This window comes from Ammospiza caudacuta, chromosome 15, assembly GCF_027887145.1.
Source record: "Ammospiza caudacuta isolate bAmmCau1 chromosome 15, bAmmCau1.pri, whole genome shotgun sequence".
In the NCBI taxonomy this organism is placed as follows: domain Eukaryota; kingdom Metazoa; phylum Chordata; class Aves; order Passeriformes; family Passerellidae; genus Ammospiza; species Ammospiza caudacuta.
In genome coordinates this window covers 12,538,896-12,559,921 of record NC_080607.1, presented here as the reverse complement: position 1 = coordinate 12,559,921, position 21,026 = coordinate 12,538,896, and the positions used below count along the sequence as shown (strand labels likewise).

Sequence of the window (21,026 nt, the reverse complement as noted above, 5' to 3'; positions counted from 1 at the left end):
GGGACACTCATCTCATGCCAGCCCAGAGCCTGGAGCAGCCAGGCTTGGATGAGGTGCCAAGCTGACTCCATTGCCTTCAGCCCTTCTTCCTCCTCCCAATCCTGCTCAGCACCTTGGGCATTTGCAGATGTGGTTTTATGGCACAATAAAGGTGTTGCTGTCACTCCTGCCCTCCCCATTGCTGTGCTCTGATCATGAGGGATGTCCTGGGGCCAGCCCTGGTGCCATGAGGCTCTGCCAGCATATCCCACTGTGGGTGGACTGGTGATCCAGTGTGATCCAGGGTGATCCACACTGGGACAGTGCTGCCAGTGTCTGGGATCTACAGACAGGTTCAAATAAAAACAGCTCCTGCTATTGCCCGTGCCAGGAAACCCCCAGCCTTGTATTCCACCACTGCATCTTGGAGACAGAGCTGCACAGCCGGGGCTTCTAGGTCCTGAAAAAGCACATCTTCCCCTGGGCAGGGCAGGGCAGGGCAGGACCGGGCCGGGCTCGGCTCGCTCCTTTCTTGGCAGAACTGAGCCTGGGGTAGTGAGACCAGGGCCGGGAACCGGGCTGATGCAGCTCCACACGGGCCCGGAGCGTGGTGCAGCCCCCGCCCGCGGAGGCGCATCCCGCAGCATCCCGATGTAACCCTTCTCCCCATGACCGAGGCGCGGCTCCCGGGGGAATTCGCCGTTCCCCGGCACCGCAAGCCCCGAGGGGACCTCGGGGACCGGGCCAGGGCGGCTGGGCCGGACCGAGGCCAGCGCGGGCGGGGATGTGCCCGGCGGGGGAGGGATCGGAGCGGCGAGGGGCTCCACCTCCCGGGGCTTAAAGCCCGGGGCGGACGGCGGGGCGGGTGTCCCGGGAAAGTTGTGCCCGTGTTGCCATCGGCTCGGAGCGGCTCCAGGAGCGGCAGCGGCGCGCTCGGGGCTGCCGGGTGCGGGTGCCCTTCGGGGCGACACCCCCTCCCCTGCCCGCCCTGCGGCCCCGTGCCCTCGGTGCTGGTGATGACCCTGAATACGCAGCCCGGGAGCAGGAGCCCGCTGCGGCGGAGGGCCAGCACCCCGCTCCCGCGGCCGGGCGGCTCCGGGGCCGCTTCGCCCTTCCACCCGCAGCTCGGCCACACCGCCTCCGAGCCGGGCGGCAGGGCTCCCCGCGGCAGCGGCTGCCCCGGCCCCGCGGGCTCCCCCCGCCTCAGGGAGCCCCGGTACCGGGTGGTGCTGCTGGGGGACCCCGGCGTGGGGAAGACCAGCCTGGTCAACCTCTTCGCCGGCGTCCAGGAGAGGGACCCGCTGGACCAGCACGGAGGTGGGTGTCTGCTGGGGGGATCTGCTGCAGGGTCACCTGCGGGGCATCCCGTGGTGGGACAAAGCCATGTGCGAGGCGGAGGAGCCCGGGACCCGGCTGGGAAAGGTGGCACTGACCGAGCTCTCCATCCCGGTGTCCCGCAGGGGTCGCGTACGAGCGCAGGCTGACCGTGGATGGCGAGGAGACCACGCTGCTGGTGCTGGACACCTGGGAGTCAGAGCAGCGGGTACGGCAGGGCTGGGTGTTGGAGAGAGCTGGGATGTGCCCGGGGGACATTGCATGGGCACAAATGCTGTCTTGGGGCCTCTGAGCGCTTTGAGGGGCAACTTGGTGCCCCCCTGTTCATTTCTGGGGCTCACCACCTTGGAGCACAGGGTACACACTGGGCAAGACAGGCTGGGGTCACATCTCTGCACAGCTCTGTGCCCACCCTCCTGAGGCATGGGAGGCTGCCCCCCATGTTCTCACTGGTGTGGGCTCTTATATGATAACCAACTTCAAAATGCATGGAAATGTTTGGGAATGGGGCTGAAGGATCCAACTGGGTAAATCCACGAGTCAGTATTGCCAGCCAGAACACTTTAATGGACAGAACAGTGCCTGGCATAGGGCATTCCTCATGCCCAGAACATGAGGTATCTCCTGGGCAGAAATACCAGTTGCTGCTGTCACTGCCTCCCTCCTTCCCTTCCTGCCAGGGCCCTGCATTCCTGTAGGTGCCACCAGGCACTGAGGACAGGGTCAGTGCCCAAGCTGTGCACAGGGGTGCAGCACCCACATGGACTGAGCTGTGTTTGGCACTTACCTGCAATGCCCAGAGGTGCCCCAGCACTGTGACACCCCAACCAAGCCCCCTTTTTTTCCACCATGGCTTATTCCCACACTGCCCAGCAGTGCCAGGGCGCAGCACCCACCACACTGTCCCAGGGCATTCCCAGGGGATTCAGCCTCACCTCCTCCCACCAGGCTAAGCCCACAGCTCCAGTTTGTTGGTGATAGAGAGGAAAACTCCCAAACACTCCCCTCAAAATCAAGAGCTTTTAATCTGCATTTAATTAATAGGGTAACACACTTGTTCACCACAGCGTGGGGGCTATGGGATGCACTGACAGTTCCCATCAATGCCGGGGTGCTCTGCTGTCCCCTGGAAGTGGCCGTGGCCACGGATTGGTGACATCTCGTTCCCCGTGTGGTGACAGGATGAGGAGAGCCAGCGCCGCAGCCACTGCCTGCAGATAGGGAACGCCTACATCATCGTTTACTCTGTCACTGACCGGGACAGCTTCGAGAGCGCCTCGGAGCTGCGCATCCACCTGCGCCGGGCGCGCCAGGCCGAGGACATCCCCATCATCCTGGTGGGCAACAAAACCGACCTGGTGCGCTGCCGGGAGGTGTCTGAGGAAGGTGAGTAAGGGTGAAGGCTCTGGTGGAGACCCCTGAGGGGGCTCCGTGCCCAGCTGCTTCCCCTTCATCTGTCTCCTTGTCCCTGGATGTGCAGCTGCTGTCGTGCATGTGGCAGTGCCCATCCCACAGCACCTGAGGTGCCAGCAGGGCTGTGTCCTCTCTCTGCCCTTCCCTTTCAGAGGGCCAGGCCTGTGCTGCTGTCTTTGACTGCAAGTTCATTGAGACGTCAGCGGTTCTGCAGCACAACGTGGACGAGCTCTTCGAGGGCGTGGTGCGGCAGATCCGCCTGCGCCAAGGGGGCAAAAAGTCCCACCTGCACCCCCCGCCCGGCCAGAAGCACAAGGAGAGCCTCGCCAGCAGAGCCCGGCACTTCCTCGACAGGCTGGTGACCAGGAACAGCAGCAAAGTGGCCCTCAAAGTCCGCTCCAAGTCCTGCCATGACCTGTCCGTGCTCTGAGAGCCGCGCTCCTGTCCCACCCCGCGCACCGGCTGGGACTCTGCTCTCTGCCAGCAGCGTGGCCAGTGGCCAGTGCAGAGCTCAGACTGGCCTGCAGTGATGCTGAGCACGTGGAGCTGTTTTCACTGGTGCTGAGGGATGAGAAGGTGCTCTGGATCCAGCCATTCCCCGCCAGGAGAGGGGATAAGTGGGATCAGGTCCGTGGAGTGGAGGATGGGATGGGTACCTGCACTTGGAGTGGTGAGGTTTTGGATCACAGCTGCTCCTGCAGAGCCGGAGGTGAGGGGTGGCTGTGCCCCAGAGCTGGGCTGGAGGCTGCCAGGAGTGTGGCAGGTCTCACTCACAGTGCTGTCCTTCACAGGGCAGCAGGGACTGGCAGGGGCACCGTGGCATTGTCCACCTTGGACAGCCTGGAGCCTGGCTGGGAAGAGGGGGCAGGGGAGCACCAGCGGCATCACCTGGCACCCTGACCCTGCTGTGCCAGGGCTCTGTGCCATGTCTCACTGGCACCAGTGTGTTTCTGTGCTCTCTCTGTACTGGTGTGATGGGGAAACCCTTGATCTGCAGAATAAACCACATCAGGGAGGTGCTGTTCTCTGCTGGGTCCCTGCCCTGGGGAGCCACATGGTCAGATTGAAGCTCTGTTCCTCGCCTGTGCCAGGGCTGAGGATCTGCTTCCTGCTCGGGCCAGGCCTTGGCTGGCTCCTTCATTAGCTGGACCATCTTGGGGCAAGGAGAACCTCTGACCAGGGCTTCCTTTGGCCACTCTTGGTGGAGGTCCCAGTTCCTCACCCACTGGTCCAGCATTGTCCCCTGTGAAGCCCCCTGCATTTCCCAGCTCTGGAAAAGCCTGTGGGAAGGGCTGAGCTATGCTGAGCTGCAAGTTTAAAGCCCTGGGCACCGTGGGAGCCGCAGCCTGGGCAGGGAGGTGGGTGCTTGGTGGCTCCAGGAAGGGGCAGGGGGCAGGATGGCACAGCAGGAAGGGACGTGCCTGGCTGCAGCCAGCAGGGAATGACCCCGGGCACGCAGGGAGGCAATGCTGGAGCTGTGTGGGCTTTGCCTGTTGTTTTTAGGCTGTGCTGCCATCCAGCAGCTGGGATACCATGGGGGAACCTGCTCAGCATCCCGGGCCCGATGCCAGGGAGGATCAGCTGTGCCTCCTACTCGGGTCGGGAATTTCCACTCACTCTGTGGGCAGACCGTGGGGAACCACTGGCAGTGCCTGGCACAGATGGGACACTGGAATGTGCCCTGTCCCTATGGGAAACTGATCTCTCCAGAGGTGCAAATCCCAAGTTTTGCCCTCATAAATGGGGACGTGGGTGCTCAGATTTAATTTTTTTTTTGCCATGCTGCTTAGCCCATGGCATTGCTGCTGCTCTGCTCCTGCTGCTCTGCCCTGGAGCTCCCGGTTCCTGGAGCTGCTGGAGGCGATGCCGAGGTTCACACAGCGTCCCGGCTGGGGGCTGCACCCCGGGGACGGGGGCTCCTGGCTGCTGTGCTTCTTCCCGCAGCTGCAGCCGGTGTTTCCCTGTGGCGGGAGGCGGGGGAGCGGGGCCACGGCATGGAAAGTTGGCAGCCGGCGGAGAGGGGAGTGGAAAGAATGAGCTCAAACCCAGAAAAATGCGGCCGTGCTGGAGGATGGGAGGAGTGGGAGGAGAGGCCAAGGGGGGCCACGGTGAGCGCTGGGAAAGGAGAGAGGGTGGGAGGAGAAGGAGGGAGGAGGTGCTGGCAGGGGGCCCGGGGCTGCCTGTGCTGGGCCCGCTCCTGGGGAAGGTGGTGCCAGTCTCGGCGGTACCAGCTGCTCCAGCGGGCGCTCCGGGGCTGTCCCAGTGCCATCAGCCTCTGGGTGGCCCCTGTGTGCTGTCTATCCCTGGGTGGCCATCGCTCCCAATGCCGTCCATCCCTGGGTGCCCACCAGTCCTAGCACAGTCTTCTGCCATCCCAAGGGCTCCCTGGTGGCCACCGTGGGAGAGCAGCCCCTGACTCCCCCATCTCACTCTGCACAGCAACGCTGCCCTTTGTGAGGACTCCCAAGCCAGGCTGGGATTCAGAAAGGGGCAGAAAGCTGTGCTGTGCCAGGCTGGGATGCAGGGGGGTGTGTGGGCACACTGCCTTGCGCTGCCCATCGTGCCTGCTCTGGGAACAGCAGCTGCAGGGAGAGGGCAGCATCCCGGGCAGGAGGCCAAGCCCGCAGAGAGGGGCTCCCAGGAGGCTTTTCCCATCTGAAACACGGAATTATGAATCACCCCGCTCCTGAAATAGATTTCTTTTAGTTAAAATATAAAATTTAAAAGACATTTTAAAAAAATAATTTAAAGACTTGTGTTTTAATCCCTGCTGTGCTCCTGTCTCCTGCTCATGGCTCAGATCTAAACGGGGGGCAGCACCACTTCACTGTGCTCAAATCTTCACCAATTTTTGCCCCTCAGCAGACTCTCATCCTGGCGAGGATGAGGAGGAGGAGAAGGCTTGGTGGTACAGCCGAGCTGCCAGTGCCTCGGAGTATTTGTGAGGAAAACACACAAAATTTCGGCCAATTTCCCAGCAGAGCCTGGTCCCAGTCCAGCGCGTGGGGAGAATTTGCTGCCATTTATAGGGAATTTTACAGAAGGCTGTTTGCTCACGGCTGGGCTGGGAGCAGTCAGGGGGAGCCTCAAGAACAGGGGTGCAGATCCTTGGAAAAGGGTGAAGGGCAGGAAAACCCTGGGCGGCGCAGGACCCGCTCGGGGCGATGGCACCGGGAGCTGCCGCCTCCCCGCTGATGCTCCGGGGGGTTGCGGCAAACCGGGGGCTTTTCCCTCCTCGGGCGTTGGTTCCCTGCCCGTGACCCAGCGAGGGCCGGGCCCAGCCGGGGCGGCGGCGCGGGGCTGTGCCCTTCTCCGGGCACCGGGGAGCTCTGCCCTTCTCCGGGCACCGGGGCACCGGGGCGGGGCCGGCTTCAGCGCCGCTACGCGTGACGCACATCCGCTCGGTAAGGGGACGTGTCGGTGCGGACCGCGGTGGGAGCCGCCGCCATGGAGGAGCCCGCGGCGCACAACGGCAGCGCCGCCGGGGCCGCGCCCGGGGCCGGGACCCCCGCCCGCCCGCCCGCCACCCCCGAGGGCATGGCGCTGGCCTACGGCAGCCTCGTCCTCATGGCGCTGCTGCCCATCTTCTTCGGGGCGCTGCGCTCCGTCAGCTGCGCCAAGAGCAAGGTACCCCCGCGGCTCGGGGCAGCCGGGCCTATGGGCCGAGCCCCTCCCCAAGGGTCCCCTCCGGGCGCCCCGGTCACTGCCCCGTTCAGCTGTCCCGGACCGGCAGCTGCATGTGCCCGGCTCCGGCCCTGGTTCTGGAGACGCAGGGAGCTCCGGGGAGAGAGTTGGCTTCCCCCGGGGCTTCTCCAGCCACTCCTCAGCGCCCCGATAAATTCACGTGCTGCAAAACACAAGCGTCCCTTGTCCCTCCTCAGGAGGAGCTGTGCGGGGGGACTCGAGTATGGCTGTGCCCCGCGGCCCTGGGGCTGGTCCCGGGGTGCCCTCCTGCCTGTACACCCTGTTCTGTCCCGGTATTCCTCTCGCCGTTCTCTGCATTTCATACCAGGGACTTCTATGCCAACAGTTGGGCTGCTGTAGCTCAGGAGGAAGGACTGGTTTACACGGTCTGATCTATTACTATTTTTAAAATCTCCTTGTGTGCCCTTAAGCCTCATATCAGAGGTTTCAGGTGATCTTGGGGGGCTTCTGGCAGCCCAGGCAGTGGGGGGCTCTGAGCAAAGCCCAGCCGTGGTTCAGGGTGGGGGCTCTCATCCCTCACTCTTCAGGGAGCAGCAGGAATTTGGGCACAGCGTGACAATTGCCGTGGCCAGGATAAGCTGCACGAGGGCTTTTGAGGTGCCCTGGATCTGTGCTGGCCGCAGGTGTCTGCCTGAGTGAGATTAGATCTGTGAGCAGCAGCCAGCTGGGCCTGGAGCGGGCAGGGAACAGGCAGAAAACAGGCACCCCTCTGCCTCCTCTGAAAGCTGAAGGTCTCCCATGGGAAATGGCTTGAAAGGGGCTGGTTGACATGGTGCAAAGATGGCTTGGAAGGGGATTATAAATTTGGGGCTTTTGAGCACGAGAAGTGTCCCAAGAGCAAGGTGAGGATGAGAAGGTGGCTGGAGAGAGCCTCGTGCACGGGGTGATCACAGATGGTGGCACAGATGGGGCTGGCTGGGCGTGAGCGGTGAGGGAGCCCAGCTTCCCTCTGGGCAGAGGAGAATAGAACAACGCTAGAACAGGATTTTTTTCCTTCTCCAGGAGGAGAAAAGCAGTAAAATTTGGCTGCCCTGGGAAGGACAAGTGCAAGGTTTGTGTTTTCCAGCTCAGGCTCTGCCTCTGACACAGCCTCACCTCCGGATATAGCAGGGGCCAGTGGGTGTTTTGTCCCTCCCAAGATCACTGTGGAGTGTTGTGTCTGTTCCCCCCTGCTCAGGTGTGAAACTAGGGCAGGGCTGATCCATTCCTGTTCTGTCCTTCTCTCCCCAGAACTCCTCGGAGATGCCAGAGACCATTACCAGCCGAGACGCTGCTCGCTTTCCCATCGTTGCCAGTTGCACCCTCCTGGGGCTCTACCTCTTCTTTAAAGTGAGTGAAGGGCACTGGAGCTGGGGCAGGACATCCTCCTGCCTGGCAGGAGCTCCCATAATGGGGTGACTCTGGTTTTGGCCCTTAGTGTTGGGACAGAAGGTGTGAGGCTGCACAGATCGAGCTCTTCGGTGTCGCCGTGCCGAGGACGTCAGTTCTTGCCTGAATTGTCACAGCTTGGGGGAAATCAGAGCCTGTTTGTGCACAGGTTGTTTCTGGAGAGCTGCCGAGGAGCAAATAGCCCTGAGCTCTTCCTGCCTCTGTGGGCCAAGCTGACAGGGCACAGGCTGGAGCCAGAGGGTGCCAGGGTCTCTGAGGGGCAGATGCTGCTGGCTCTGTGTTGTGTTCCATGCTGTGCTCCTGGAGCCATCTCAGCTGCAGGCGTGGGGGAGCCCCTGTGTGATCAGGTGAAGACTTAAAGATGTTCAGAGCAGTCAGATGACCTGAAAAAATGGATGGGAGCTCTCAGCAGCTTGTGCTTTTGGTGGTGTGGAGAAGATGTCTTGGCCTCAAGCACCTTGGGCTGCCCATGCAGGTCTGGCACATGGCTGAGCTCCCAGAGGGGTCTGGGGAGCTGCAGCACAGAGTGGTCCTGTGGGCATGGCAGCTTCCAAGCTGCGCTGTTTTGAGATCCCTGCAAGGTGCCAAGGTGCTCCTGCCTGGCCAGGAGGTGAGCGTTAAGGTGCAGAGGGTTTAGGTGCAGTTCAGTCCCTTCTCTGTCAGTAGCTGTGTGCCATTTGCTCTCCAATTCCAGCATCCCCCTTCTAGGAGGGCACAGAGGACCCCAGGATCCCTCCACACTGGTTTATAGGGGTGTGATTCAGCAGGGGAGTGTGTCACTTGGAGGGCAGGAGTTTTAGTAATGCCCTGTTTGATTAGGGCAGGGGATGCTGCTGCTCCCCTGGCCCTGGGCAGCCCCTGGGAGCAGTGCCTCTCTCCCTGCTCTGCAGGGGAAGCTCTGGCCTCCTTTCTGCAGCACTGGAGTTATTTTTTGACCTGAGCAGCTCACAGATGCGCTACAGCTCACGGGCCCATTGTGCTTGTTCTTTGAGCACATGGCTATTTCCAACATAGTCTCCTTCAGCATGCAGGAATTTGGGTTAATCTAGCTATTCTTCTTATTTCCCTGGAGGAGCACTGACACAGCAGCTGCCAACAGGAGCATGAGGATGGGAGGATGCTGTGGTTACTAACCCCTCTGTGGTTTTGTCTTGCAGATATTCTCTCAAGAGTACATCAATCTTCTGCTTTCCATGTATTTCTTTGTGCTGGGGATCCTGGCCCTGTCCCACACTATCAGGTACAGCACAAGGATGGGTGTGACTGGGGCAGGGCTACCTAAAGCTTCATTTTATTGGGAGAGTTTTAGAGTACCGCTGCCCTGCAGCAGAGCCAGGTCTTTGGGGTATTTGCCCAACCTATTAGGGAGCTGTCCCTTGGTGGTGGGAGCCAAAGCCCTGGGGGTCTTGGGAAGCCAGCATCCCATACACCAGCACTGGAACAAGGCAAACTCACCCTGAGGAACTTCTCTGGCTCAGAATCACAGAATCAGAATATCCTGAGTTGCAAGGGATCCACAAGGATCAAGTCCAACTTCTGACCCTCCACAGGACAACTCCAAAAATCCCACCATGTTCCTGAGAATGTTTTCCAAACAGTTCTTGAAATCTGGCAGGCTCAGGGCCATGACCACTTCCCTGAGGAGTCTGTAACAGTGCCCAGCCACCTTCTGGGTGAAGAGCCTTTTCTTTATATCCAGCTTAAACCCCTCTTGGCACAGTCCTTGCTGCCCTGCCGAGAGGAAAGCACAGCAGCACCCTTACTGGGATGGGTGACCCAGGCAGCTGGAGCTCCTGGTAGTGTCCCTGGCCTCTCATGGCCATGTGTGGTACGAGATGTTGAAAGCTCAGACTGTTTCAGTAACTGAAAAAGTTGAACTGGTTTCCTGTTTGGTGAGCTCTGTGGCGTTGGGGACCAGATGCTTTCCCTAGACTGGTGCTGGGCAAGGGCTTTGCTCTGCTCCTGGCTCTGCAGCAGAGCCAGGCAGTGGTGGCACAGCCACTGCTGGGTACCCAGAGGGTTGCTGGGGGGCATAGGGCATTTGCTGGGGTCTGGGGTGGCTCCTCCTTTATTGTGAGCAATGCTCTGTTTTCTTGCCTGGAGGATTTGGGGGACTGTCACGTGTTGCCAGATCAGATCTCTGTGCAGGATGAGTTGCTGTGGCTCCTGGCAGTCCCTGATGGAGCAGATGGTGTTTCCCCTCTTGGGAGGGGGTGTGGGGCCCCTCAACCACAGAGGTGCTGGGCAGCTTGTGGGGTTTCTGTCGAACTGCCCTTCTCTACACCTCTCGTTTCAGCCCCATGATGAACAGATTCTTCCCTGCAAATTTCCCCAACAAACAGTACCAGCTCCTCTTCACCCAGGGCTCCGGGGAGAGCAAGGAGGGTACGTTGGCTTTCCTGTCTTTCAGGGGAGCCTGAATGTTTTCTGCCTTTACTGTTCCTTTTTTTTTTTTTTCCTTTTTTGGTCTTATTACTCTCAGCCCATTGAAACAACCTTCTCAAAGGCTCGCCTCTTGCTCCCCACTGGGCTTCCATAGCCACTGTGAGCCCCACGTGTCCCTGCAGAGCTGGGCTGGCACTCTGTGCTGCCTCTGCCTGGCAGGGAGAGCCCAGAAACACCTCCCAGAGTGCTGTGGGGATGGAGCTGTGGCTGTCATTAAATGCACAGCTTTTATTTAAGCCCCTTGGAAAGCATAGGCCTGACTGGTTTATGCTGCCTTATCTGGGCCAGATCTTTACACTGGCAGAAGATGCTTTGATAAGTATCCTGCCCTGTAGTAGCTTTACTGATAAGGGAGTATTTCTGGTGATACCATCAGGAGTTAACTGGCACAGGAAGAAGGAGAAGATTTGTCTCTCCCTGCCTTAGGCAGTGCCTGAATCCAATTTCCTTATTGACAGCAGGACCGTGGATGGTGTCCATGTGCAGAGTCTGGCTGAAGGAGAAGGTCTGAGCTTTGCAGAGCCCCCTGCTCATTCCCAGGCAGTTCACACATGTGTACCACGGGTACAGTCCCCTTGTTTGGGACAGAGCACTGAGCTCTGGGCTCCCCAGCTGTGGAATCACTCATCTCAGCCCTGTGTGGGAAGGGGAGCTCCCAGCCTGCCCCAAGTCTGACTTCTCTGTTTTCTTGCAGAAATAGTGAATTATGAGTTTGACACCAAGGATCTCGTGTGCCTGGCCTTGAGCAGTGTTGTGGGGGTCTGGTACCTGCTGAGGAAGGTAAGTGAGGCACAGCTGGGGGCTGGGCTGGATCAGACACTGACTCATTTCCATGCAGGGTGGGGGTTCCATGTACAGCAGGACCCAGATCTCCTTTTCCTCTCCTTCTCAGCACTGGATTGCCAACAATCTCTTCGGGCTGGCATTCTCCCTCAACGGGGTGGAGCTGCTGCACCTGAACAACGTCAGCACTGGCTGCATCTTGCTTGGGGGCCTCTTCATCTACGATGTGTTCTGGGTAAGCAGAAGCATTCTGCAGGCCACTGGTGGAAGTGTGTGCCTGGCATTCTGCCTTTCTGGAGGCACCACGCTGGCTGGACACACACTTGGAGTCACAATTTTTGGTTTCTCAGCCCAGAGGGTGTGGCAGGGTTGATGACAGAATCCACAGAGGCAGAATGTGGCTCATCAAGTGTGTTTTCTTTTATTCTCTCACTCAGAGAGCCCAGGGCTGGCAGGGACCTCATCAGAGCTATTGTGGGGTACTCAGTGTGTGTCATATCTGGTCCTGTATTCCCAACTATGGTCTCCCCAAGGCCTGACAGCTGTTGGGTGGGTTGGAGGCTGCTCTGGGGCACGCTCAGCCTGCCTGTATGAGCTGTGCCTTGGCTCTGTCATCTGCTGGTTTCCTTAGTGTCCTTCTGTTCTCTTGCACAGAGGACCAGACCCTGGAATACCTCCAGTCCCTTCTCCTCAGCCAGTGCTGCACCCTAACTTTTTCATTTTGAGGTTTTCCTTATTTCTTGCAGTGCATTTGAGCTGCTTTTGTAGAGGAAAGGGGGTGGGGAAGGCAGGAATGCAGTCGTGTGCTCTGCTCCATGCATGAGAGAATGCTTCTCCTTGTAATGTCTGTGTTCCCCAGCCCTTCCTGCTGCCTCCACCTTCTGAATCACCATGTTTCCAAATGTCTGAGAGCCTTGTATACACTGAGGTCTGTCCAGCAGCTCTGCAGCTGCCTGTGTAATCCCTCCATATTTATGCCTGGCTACTGTGGGTTGTTTTGTCCTTGACTGGTGGTGCCTCTGTTTCCCAGGCTCGTTAACAGTCTGGGCTCTGTGGTTTTTTAGCCTGTGGGCCACTTCCTGTGCAGCTCTCAGCTGGAGAGGCTCAGCCTTCTGCCTTAGTACACCTGGTGCCCCAGGCCCTGCTTAGTGTGTGAGTGTCTTCCCAGTGCTTTGGGGACACTGAGTGCACCCCTCTGCTCTCCACTTGCTGGCTGTGTCTCACCTTGGCTTCCCCATGGATCAGAGTAGTGCTGGAGACTTAGGGAAGGGCTGCCTTGAAGTGGAGGCCCTGGTACTGTGCCCCTCTGCAGGAGCTGGTCACTTGGATCTTGGCATGGATTCAATCATAGTGGCAATCCCAGGAGGGTTTCAAGGAGGAATGAGATCTCAATGGGTTGATGCTGTTGCCCCCACATAACTGGGGGATACACATGATGCTTTTCTCTGATCCCAGTGTCGAGTCCTGTCACTCCATGGCAGTGCTCAGAACTTGCTGCACCTTATGGGAGTTTATCTGATTCTTTAAGATTTCCCTTTAATCCAAAGCCCCAGGATTTTGCTCACCCAGTGCTAACCAGCACCTGTTTTTGTGCCTGCTGGACTGGAGGCTTAGAGATGGCAAGGTGCAGAGATCAGAGTGGCTGCCCTCAGTGTTTACAGTCCACCCCCAAATGCTGCCAGTATTTACAGCAGACAGGGCCATGCAAGTAAATGACCTCAGAGCAAACTGCAGCTCATCTGACACTTGCCCCTGTCCCAGCTGGCAGCTCCTGCCCTCCAATTGGATGTTACATGGAGCTGACTGATTAAAGCTGAACTGAAGAGGTGCAGGGCTGGGTGGTGGGCAGCAGCTCTGCCATGTGAGTGCTGTCCCCATGCTGCTCTGAGAGCAGGACAGCCGTGAAGCAGCCACCTCCCCCAGACTATGGGCTTGCTTGCAGGGCTCCTGTGCCCACATTTTGGCAGGTCAGTGGCTATTTTCTGCCACTCCTGGCCCTGGGGTGAGGCTGTAGCTGAGCATTGTGTGTGTGTGTTCCTGTGCAGCTGTGGTCACCTTGGTCTCCTTCTGCTCTAGGTCTTTGGCACCAACGTGATGGTGACAGTTGCCAAATCGTTTGAGGCCCCAATAAAACGTGAGTAGATCTTCCCTGTGTGCTGGGGTCCTTTTTGCTGCAAGCCCTGCCCCATGCACCCTCCACCTCTGGGGCAGTTCAGGCTGGGATGTGTGCAGGAACATTCCCCAGGTAGTGACCCCTCCTCCCTGTCACTGGTCAGCCTCAAGCCAGGGCAGGTCTCTGGAAAGGGATGGTTTGCAGTGCCCTGCTCTGTCTGGGTCACTCTGTATCTTTGGAGTGTGCAATTCCAACCTACTTATAGAAACAGTCCATACCAAATTAAAAAAACAAAACAAAAACAAAAACAAAAACCAAAAAAACCCCACAGAGCCCCAAAACAGCAGAAGGGCTGAACTGGTGCTGTTGTGGTGAATGCCGTAGTTTGGTTCCTGGTTTCTTGTTCTGGAATTGTCCCAGAAAGAGCAAGGAAAGCTACAGGGAAGGAGGGTGCTGAGGGCAGGGACAGGTCCCTTGCCCTGCTCTGGTCCCTGTTTGCCAGGCCCGGTGGGGCTGGGGTCTGCTCAGTGGGGACAGTCCCCTCACTGTTCCTCACTCTGCTCCTGCAGTGGTTTTCCCTCAGGACCTGCTGGAGAAGGGGCTGGACGCCGACAACTTCGCCATGCTGGGACTGGGAGACATTGTCATTCCGGGTGAGGACAGGAGAGGGGGAGGACGGGTCTGGGGTCTCCTTTCAGGGGGCTGCGGGGAGCCGAGCAGTGCCTGGCTGTGCCCTCGGCCGGGCGCGGTGTCCCGGTGTGTCAGGAGTGTCCCCGCAGGTCCCGGAGTGTCCCGGTGTGTCGGGAGTGTCCCCGCAGGTCCCGGAGTGTCCCGGTGTGCTGGCCGTGTCCCCGCAGGTCCGGGCGCTGTCCCAGTGCCGCGTGCCACGAGAGGGCACTGTCACCCCGAGCACGGCACCGCGCGCCGCGGCTCCTGCCCTGCCTCCCTCAGCCCGCCCTGCCCCTCCGGCCCCTCGCCGTCCCTTCCCTGCCCCTCCAGCCCCTCGCCGTCCCTTCCCTGCCCCTCTGGCCCCTCGCCGTCCCTTCCCTGCCCCTCTGGCCCCTCGCCGTCCCTGCCCTGCTCCTCTGTCCCTCCTGTGCCACTTGCAGCCCCTCACTGTTTCCTTCTCCCTGCAGGGATCTTCATTGCCTTGCTGCTGCGGTTTGATATCAGGTGAGCAGGCAGCAGGGAAAGGTCTCTGGCAGGTTGGATCTTGCAGCATATTTGAGCTGCTTTTGTAGAGGAAAAAAGGGAAAGGGAAGCCAGGAGTGCAGTCGTGTGCTCCCTTCTGGAGTTGGGTGTGGAGACACACCAGGGGTGTAAGGAAAAGCTCTTGGAAGAGGGAGCTGGCTCTGTGGGTATGTCCTGAGCACTGGGGTTAGTGGTTGAGTTCAAGCATAGGGATGGGGACCAGGACAGCAGCACACAGCAGCCCCCCAGAGCCTCAGCAGCTCCCTGGAACCAAGGAGTGCCGGGCAGTGACAGTGTGGGAAAGAACCAGGAGTGCTGGCACCTGGGAATGCTTATGTGGATGCAGATGGCTGCCTGGCAGTGCTGGCTGCCTCCAGGTCCCACTGATGTTGGAGGAAGCAGCTCCTTCCCGCGCAGGGAAGCTGCACCTCCAGCTGGGCTGCAGCAGTTGCCCCACACTGAAAGGCTCTGGGGAGCAGGGTGCTCTGTGACCGTGGTGGTGTGGCCCCACTCCTGCTGCTCTTGCACAGACCAGAGGGTCTGTGCCAGCTCTTCCAGGTGTTACCACCCACATCCTGCCTGCACCTGCTGAGAATCCCAGTTCCTGCAGCCTGCCCCATGATAAAATAGTAACTGCTGAGAGCCAGGGACAGGCTTCACCAAGACAATGGGACCTGCTCCCTGGGTCCTAGCCCTAATTCCTCCCTTCCCAGTTGCCATCCAGCAACAATCACTTGCCTTCTTCCCTTCCCCAGCCCCTCACCTGGGTATTACTGCCTTCAGTCCCAGGGGCTGCACAGGCAGAGCATTGCTCTGCACACTCCATTGTGGTGGGAGATGCCCAGGAGCACCAGGCCAATTGCATTTTGGCCACTGACATTCCAGACCAGAGGTCATTGAGCTCTTCCCTTTCCCTACAGCCTGAAGAAGAACACGCACACGTATTTCTACACCAGCTTTGTGGCCTACATCTTTGGGCTGGGCCTCACCATATTCATCATGCACATCTTCAAGCATGCCCAGGTGAGCTCCACCCTGCTGCCTCCTGTGGATGCACATCCAAGTGGGTCAGGCCAGCTTGGCCACAAAGTTCCTACATCCTGCCAGAAAAAAGTGGATTTATTTCTTCTCTTGGCTTTGATTTTCTAGTGCTTGTCTGTACCTTTCCCTTCCCAAAGCTCCTGTGCCCAGCTGGGACAGAGCCTGCTTGGGGCAAGGCTCCTTGTTTCCAATAGCAGCCCCTCAGCCAGGGGCCCTGTGTTTTTTGGCTCTTTAGCAAAGCTGCCCTGAGCACCAGGGCTGTGCTGCAGGGGGCTCTGGGAGCCCATACACTGTGGTCTGCACAGGGGCTCTCAGTGTGTTCATGGCCCACTGGGACCTCACAGTGAAGATTTTCACAGAATCCCGGAATGGTTTGGAAAGGGACCTCAGAGACCATCTTGTTTCAACTCCCCTGCCATGGGCAGAGACACCAACCACTAGACCAATCTGCTTCACGCCCTGTTCCAGCCTGGCCTTGAACAATTCCAGGCACTGAACATCCACAGCTTCTCTGGGCAGCTTGTGCCAGGATCTCACCACCCTCACGGGAAAGAATTTCCTCCTAGTATCCAATCCAGCTTCATGCTGCTGCAGCTCTAACTTAGCTCTTGGAGCTGCTTTTTGGGGTGTTAGCTCCCTGTGTAGCCGAAGGGATGCAGGATTGTGGGTGCAGAGGGGACAAGGCCATGAGCTCACCTTGCACTCTTCCCTCAGGGTGATTTGTGGTTTGGTTTAACAGTTGTTTTCCTTCCCCACAGCCTGCGCTGCTCTACCTGGTCCCTGCCTGCATTGGATTCCCGCTTCTGGTGGCCTTGGCAAAGGGAGAAGTAACTGAAATGTTCAGGTGAGCCTCAGCTGCCCTTGGAGCTGTTTTGCCGGCGGGCGGGAGCCCGTGAAGCGTGCAGATGTTCCCACGGCCGGGCACAGCTGGAGGGACGGGTTCATGTGGGCACGCTCTGGGTGTGCCCCGGCTCGTGCGTGGGTGGAGGGAACTGAGCTGTGTTGGGACACGCCGGGCCTGGCTGCAGCCCCTCCCAGGAGCTGTGCTCTGCTACCAGCAGGCAGCACCTGGGATTGCCTTACGCCCCAGTGACAGACTCTTCCCATGAGCTGGCAGGCAGGGGAGGGTGGGACTGCACACCTGGTGTGGAGATACTTGGTCATTGTGTCCCAGGGGCTGTGGGTGGGGAGATACGGAGCCAGAGCAGGCTGTGAGAGCAGCCAAGGCTGGTTGGAGCACATCCCAACCTCCCCAACTGGGCACAGTCTCCTGGTTTGTAGTATTCTCCCTGCCCCAGAGATTGTGGGTACAGAGGAGGGGGGACTGGGCTGTTGTGCTCAGCTGTTCTTGGAGCCTGCCCAGGCTGTCAGTGGGCAGCTCTGGCCTCCTGCCTGAGAGCTGTTTCTCTGTCATGCTGGAGACTTGGTGGTGGCTCAGCACAGTAATGATGGTTGATGCAGAGGAGGGAGGGGAACATCCTAAAGCAGGGCAGTGTACCCTCCAGCCTCCCCAGTGCCCCAGTCTGGGGAGTGTTCCTGAGCTCCCAGCCTCCTCAGAGGGAAACTGGAAGCCAGCTGTCCTCCCTCCCCTCCCCTCCCCTGGGAGATGCAGGTATGCATGTTCCCAGCGGCTCTCAGCTGGGCCGTCCCCAGCCCTGCCGCACCTGCCCCTCCTTTGATGTTTGCTTCTGACAATCGCTGCTGCAGGCACTGAGTGTCCTGGGATCGTCCTTCCTGTGCACCTGGGATCCTGCAGCCGCTTTCCCCAGTGCTGTGACTCACCAGCTGACAGCAGCAGCAGCTCCTGCCAGGAAACTGGGGAGAGATGAACTGTGAGGCTGGGCCCACTGGGCAGCAAGGAGCGCAGGGAGCCTGGCAGCCAGGGCCCAGTGCCCTCCCAGAGCAGTAGCACAAGCTGCTCCAGCAGCAAAGTGTTGCCAGGGCAAGAGCAGGATGCTGGAGGGTTGCAAACTTGATGGCCCCAGGGGGCCAGACCTCCCTTGAAGTGGCTCCAGTTGCAGGCAGAGGAAGTGGGATTCGGAGAGACCAATGCCTGGAGGGTAGTGGCTCCCACCGCAGGAATCCCACCAGGTGTAGGTTGCTCTGCTGTGGTGCTTTGGTGTGCCCTGATCCTCCTTGGAGCTGTCAGTTCCTCTGGCCTCTGCCTGCACATGGTGTCTCACAGCAGTGAGGGTCTGCAGGCAGGGTGGGAGTGAGCAGGTCTGTGCTGCAGGCCCAGGGAAGGGGTGCTGGTGGAGCAGAGGTCGGTGACATTGGGATCAGTTCCATGGCTCTCAGCCTTGCCAAACCTCCCTAGGCTGGGCAGGAAGCTCCCTCAGCAGTAGAAACCCATCCTGCTCCCCACATCTGCTGTGGGAACGCTGTCCTCGAGTGGCAGGACGGGGTCTGCTGCATCTCTCTGTCACCTGCCCAGTCCCTGGGCTGCTCCCCTGCCACCTCCCCACTGCCCAGGCTTGCTCTCCCTAGGTTCTGGCTGCCTGGCTCTGCTCATGCCAGTGGGAGCTGTCTTATCCCTGAGTTTCAGTGCTCACTTTTCCATGCTGCAGCCCTGTCCTGGAGTCTGCAGGCAAGGAGAGGCCAGGGGGTGCCAGCAGGTGAAGGGGGATGCCAGGCTTCCTGCACAGGGCGGTGCATTCTCGGCGCTCTCACTCCAAAACTCTTCTGCTTTTTCTCTCTCCTCCCCTCCCCTCCTTTCTGTCCTTGTCTTTTCCCTTCCTGCTTCCTCTCTCTCCTGCAGCTATGAATCTTCTGCTGAAATCTTGCCTCACACACCAAGACTTACCCACTTCCCCACGGTATCTGGCTCACCGGCCAGCCTGGCTGATTCCATGCAGCAGAAACTGTCCTGTCCCCGCCGACGCCGGCAGCAGAGCCCCAGTGCCATGTAGCACTGCCACCAGGGCCCCTTGTCTGTCGCTCTGGCCAGGTAGGGACAGTCCTGGCTCTCCCTGGCCCAAGCTCTCCCTATTCCCAGCTCCCCTCACTCTGTGGGCAGAGGCTGGAGCTGTTGCTGTGCTGCTGTGGGCCGGCTTCTCTCCCATTCTGAGAGAGAACACTGGGAAGGGCAAAAAGATTTGACATCCCAGACTTTGTCCTTTCTGCTTGGAGCAGCATTCCCATCTCCTCAGCCAGAGCCCTGGGGCCACTGCTGGAGGGGGTTTGCAGCCAGAAGAGTGAGACCCTGGGAGGGAACGCTGCTGTTGGTCTTGCTGCAGTTCCCCTGTTAACTGGCCCCGCTGGCACCAGTGCTCAGCCAAGGAAAGCATGTGCTATCCAGGATATCCAGTAGTGCTCTTGGGAGCAAGGACAGATCCCTGGGCACAGAGCTGGCCCCTGGCTGGGTCCACCCTACCCTTGGAGGTGTCTTGGGGGGATGCAGCCCTCATCTCCCTGCCTGGGCTCTGCCCCATGGGGCTTCCTGTGCTGGGTGCTGATGGCTGGAGCCCACCTTGTCCTCAACAGCAGCAGGGCAGAAGCTGAGGCCACAGGCTGGGCTGTCCCCATGTGGCACAGGGCTCTGTCCCCAGGGAAGAGCTGGCCCCACTCATGTCCCTCTTGTCCCCAGCTACGAGGAGAGCTCAACCCCCAAGGAGGCAGCAGGAGCTTCCAAAGAAGAGCCAACAGAAGCCTCCAAGAAGGAGAAGTGACCTTGCCTGTGGGCTGTGCCTGGTGCTGCTGGGCTGGGGCCCTTCAAGACCCTTTGCAAGTGACAGACGACGAAACAATTGTGCAAGAGCATCGTGTTGTGTGTGTCGGAGCAGCCACCCAGGTGGGGTATCGATGTATGCCGGTTTTTAAATTTTGTATTGTGCATTTGCTTTCTCTCATATTAAACCATATTGAAGGAAGGAGTGCTGGTCTGGCCGTGCCCCTGCTCAGCCAGCACTGGGATTGGCATCAGTTTACCTGCCTTCTCCCACTGGAGCTGGTGGCTATTGTCTGGCTGTTTCCAAGTGACCAAGTGACCGTCCCCTTCCCCCTCCCACTTCTCTGGCACCAGGCCTTCCCCCAGCCTGGCGCCTGCTCTGCAATACCCAGATTTAGGGCCGGAGCCACTGAGCCCTGTGTGGGTTTGAGCTGGGATCTGGCCCCAGAGAAGGGTGGCTCATCAGGGATTGGGATGCAGGAGCCCCACAGGATGGGAATGTGCTCTCCCTCAGCTGCTGGGGTGCTCAGTGAGCTGAAGCTAACGCCCCATAGCCTGGAGGAGCAGAAATGGGAGAGGTAAGAGTGGGTAACCTCAAACCCAGCCCTGGAGCAGGGTGAAGACAGTATGGATTGTCCCCCAGCCTTGCAGGGAGCCAGGCACAATCCTGCACCCTTTAGGGCTGGGATGGGCAGAGAATGCTGGTGCAGGCATGGGGGCTGGAGGGGCTGCAGGCAGGGGCAGCTCCAGCATCCACCGCAGCTTCCACTGGGACCAGCTGCCCTGTGTCCTGCAGCACTGGCAGTGTCCTCCCTACCCCTCCTGGAGGGCCACATGTGGAGGATCGTGCATCCCTTCGGCCATGCCCACTGCCAGAATAAATAGAAAGTGTTTGCTGGCTTGGCAGCTCCTCCACAAAAGCCGTATTGAACCATTATTCCCTGCGCCGGCTGCGAGCACTAAAAGTGGCGCCTCGCGTTCTGCCATCTAATGACCCTTCGCAGGCTCCTACAGATGTTTTCTATGACTTACAGCTCCTTTTCCAACAGCCCTGTCCGCAAAAACAAGAGGGGCCACTTTAATTCCAATTAAATACCTCCAGCTAAGCAAACAGTGTGCAGCAGGGTCTGGGTACAGCACGGCCGCCAGGCCCAGCCCACCGAGTCACTGAGTCTAGACTCCAGATGTGATTTCACCAGCCTCCAGTGTTCCATGGAGAAGGACTTGGGCTCTGCCGTGGGGTGCAGGACCCTTCCCTCAGTCAGGACCCCACTCCCCCGCCTGGTGTGTCCCTTGGTGTGCGGCTGGCACTGTGTCCTCCCTGGCTGTGAGTGGTAGGAGCTGCATCCCCGTGCAGCCTCCAGAGGCCCCAAGAGGGCAGGAGCAGCCTGGGGGGTGCACAGGGTACCCCTGGTGCCACCATCACCCTCCTGCCCTGCAGAGCTCCCAGCAGCTCCTGCCTGCTGTAGGTGTGGTGGAAGCATGGCCGAGAGCTTTCCCAGGGCTGCAGGGAGCGGAAGGGCTGGGAAGGGGAGAGCAGGGTCACCCCTCACCCTGCCTGGCCGATGAGCCGGGGCCGGCCGGGAGGAAGGAAATGTGCTGGGCCCTGCAAGGAGCCGCTGCTGGAGCCGGCACTCGGCGCTCCTGGGTTCCCTCACCCGCTGCACCTGGGCCTGTGGCACCTCCGGTCCTGGCAGGGCTGAGGCCACTCGGCTCCGCTGTGTCTGCGCCGCTGCTGGGCCAGGTCCCCTCTCGGCAGGGTCCCTCCGGCCCGGTGGGGGCTGCGGAAACGGGGATGTGCCGGCTCCAGCAGGAAACCTTTGTCCACTCAACTGCGCCCAGCTCGGGCAGGGGCCAGTGCTGCCTGTTCTGCTGCCAGCACATGTGGGGTTTGGGATGATCATCGCCCACCCACTCACCCATGGCACCTCATGGCAGGGTTGTAGATGCCCCTTAGCCAGGGGA

General features: G+C 59.6%; 2 protein-coding genes across 3 annotated transcripts; both read left to right on the top strand.

The window, feature by feature from the left end:
• Window positions 1-880: 880 nt before the first annotated feature.
• On the top strand, window positions 881-3,637 carry REM1 (RRAD and GEM like GTPase 1). Its single transcript, XM_058814493.1, has 4 exons — window positions 881-1,296; window positions 1,440-1,522; window positions 2,496-2,700; window positions 2,880-3,637. Exons 1-4 carry the CDS (start codon window positions 996-998, stop codon window positions 3,155-3,157), a joined length of 867 nt encoding a protein of 288 aa, XP_058670476.1. The 5' UTR covers window positions 881-995; the 3' UTR covers window positions 3,158-3,637.
• A 2,504-nt stretch (window positions 3,638-6,141) lies between these two features.
• HM13 (histocompatibility minor 13) lies at window positions 6,142-19,266 on the top strand. 2 transcript variants are annotated; one of them, XM_058814635.1, is made up of 13 exons: window positions 6,142-6,354; window positions 7,663-7,761; window positions 8,979-9,061; window positions 10,118-10,206; window positions 10,961-11,046; window positions 11,159-11,284; window positions 13,126-13,183; window positions 13,732-13,815; window positions 14,299-14,335; window positions 15,274-15,376; window positions 16,153-16,238; window positions 18,153-18,341; window positions 18,981-19,266. In XM_058814635.1, the coding sequence occupies exons 1-12, from the start codon at window positions 6,175-6,177 to the stop codon at window positions 18,301-18,303; spliced, it is 1,182 nt and encodes a 393-aa protein (XP_058670618.1). In that variant the 5' UTR covers window positions 6,142-6,174; the 3' UTR covers window positions 18,304-18,341; window positions 18,981-19,266. The 2 variants fall into 2 exon arrangements, with proteins under 2 accessions (XP_058670618.1, XP_058670619.1); XM_058814636.1 differs by lacking the exon at window positions 18,153-18,341.
• Window positions 19,267-21,026: the final 1,760 nt, after the last annotated feature.

What these genes read in the sequence shown, in the direction of transcription:
- HM13 (XM_058814635.1), top strand. Translation starts at nt 6,175, where the DNA reads ATGGAGGAGCCCGCGGCGCACAACGGCAGCGCCGCCGGGGCCGCGCCC. An exon ending in GCCCTGTCCCACACTATCAG is followed by an intron (nt 9,062 to 10,117) that starts GTACAGCACAAG and finishes CTCTCGTTTCAG; the next exon opens with CCCCATGATGAACAGATTCT. An exon ending in GTTTGAGGCCCCAATAAAAC is followed by an intron (nt 13,184 to 13,731) that starts GTGAGTAGATCT and finishes CTGCTCCTGCAG; the next exon opens with TGGTTTTCCCTCAGGACCTG.
- REM1 (XM_058814493.1), top strand. Translation starts at nt 996, where the DNA reads ATGACCCTGAATACGCAGCCCGGGAGCAGGAGCCCGCTGCGGCGGAGG. An exon ending in CCTGGGAGTCAGAGCAGCGG is followed by an intron (nt 1,523 to 2,495) that starts GTACGGCAGGGC and finishes GTGTGGTGACAG; the next exon opens with GATGAGGAGAGCCAGCGCCG. An exon ending in CCGGGAGGTGTCTGAGGAAG is followed by an intron (nt 2,701 to 2,879) that starts GTGAGTAAGGGT and finishes CTTCCCTTTCAG; the next exon opens with AGGGCCAGGCCTGTGCTGCT.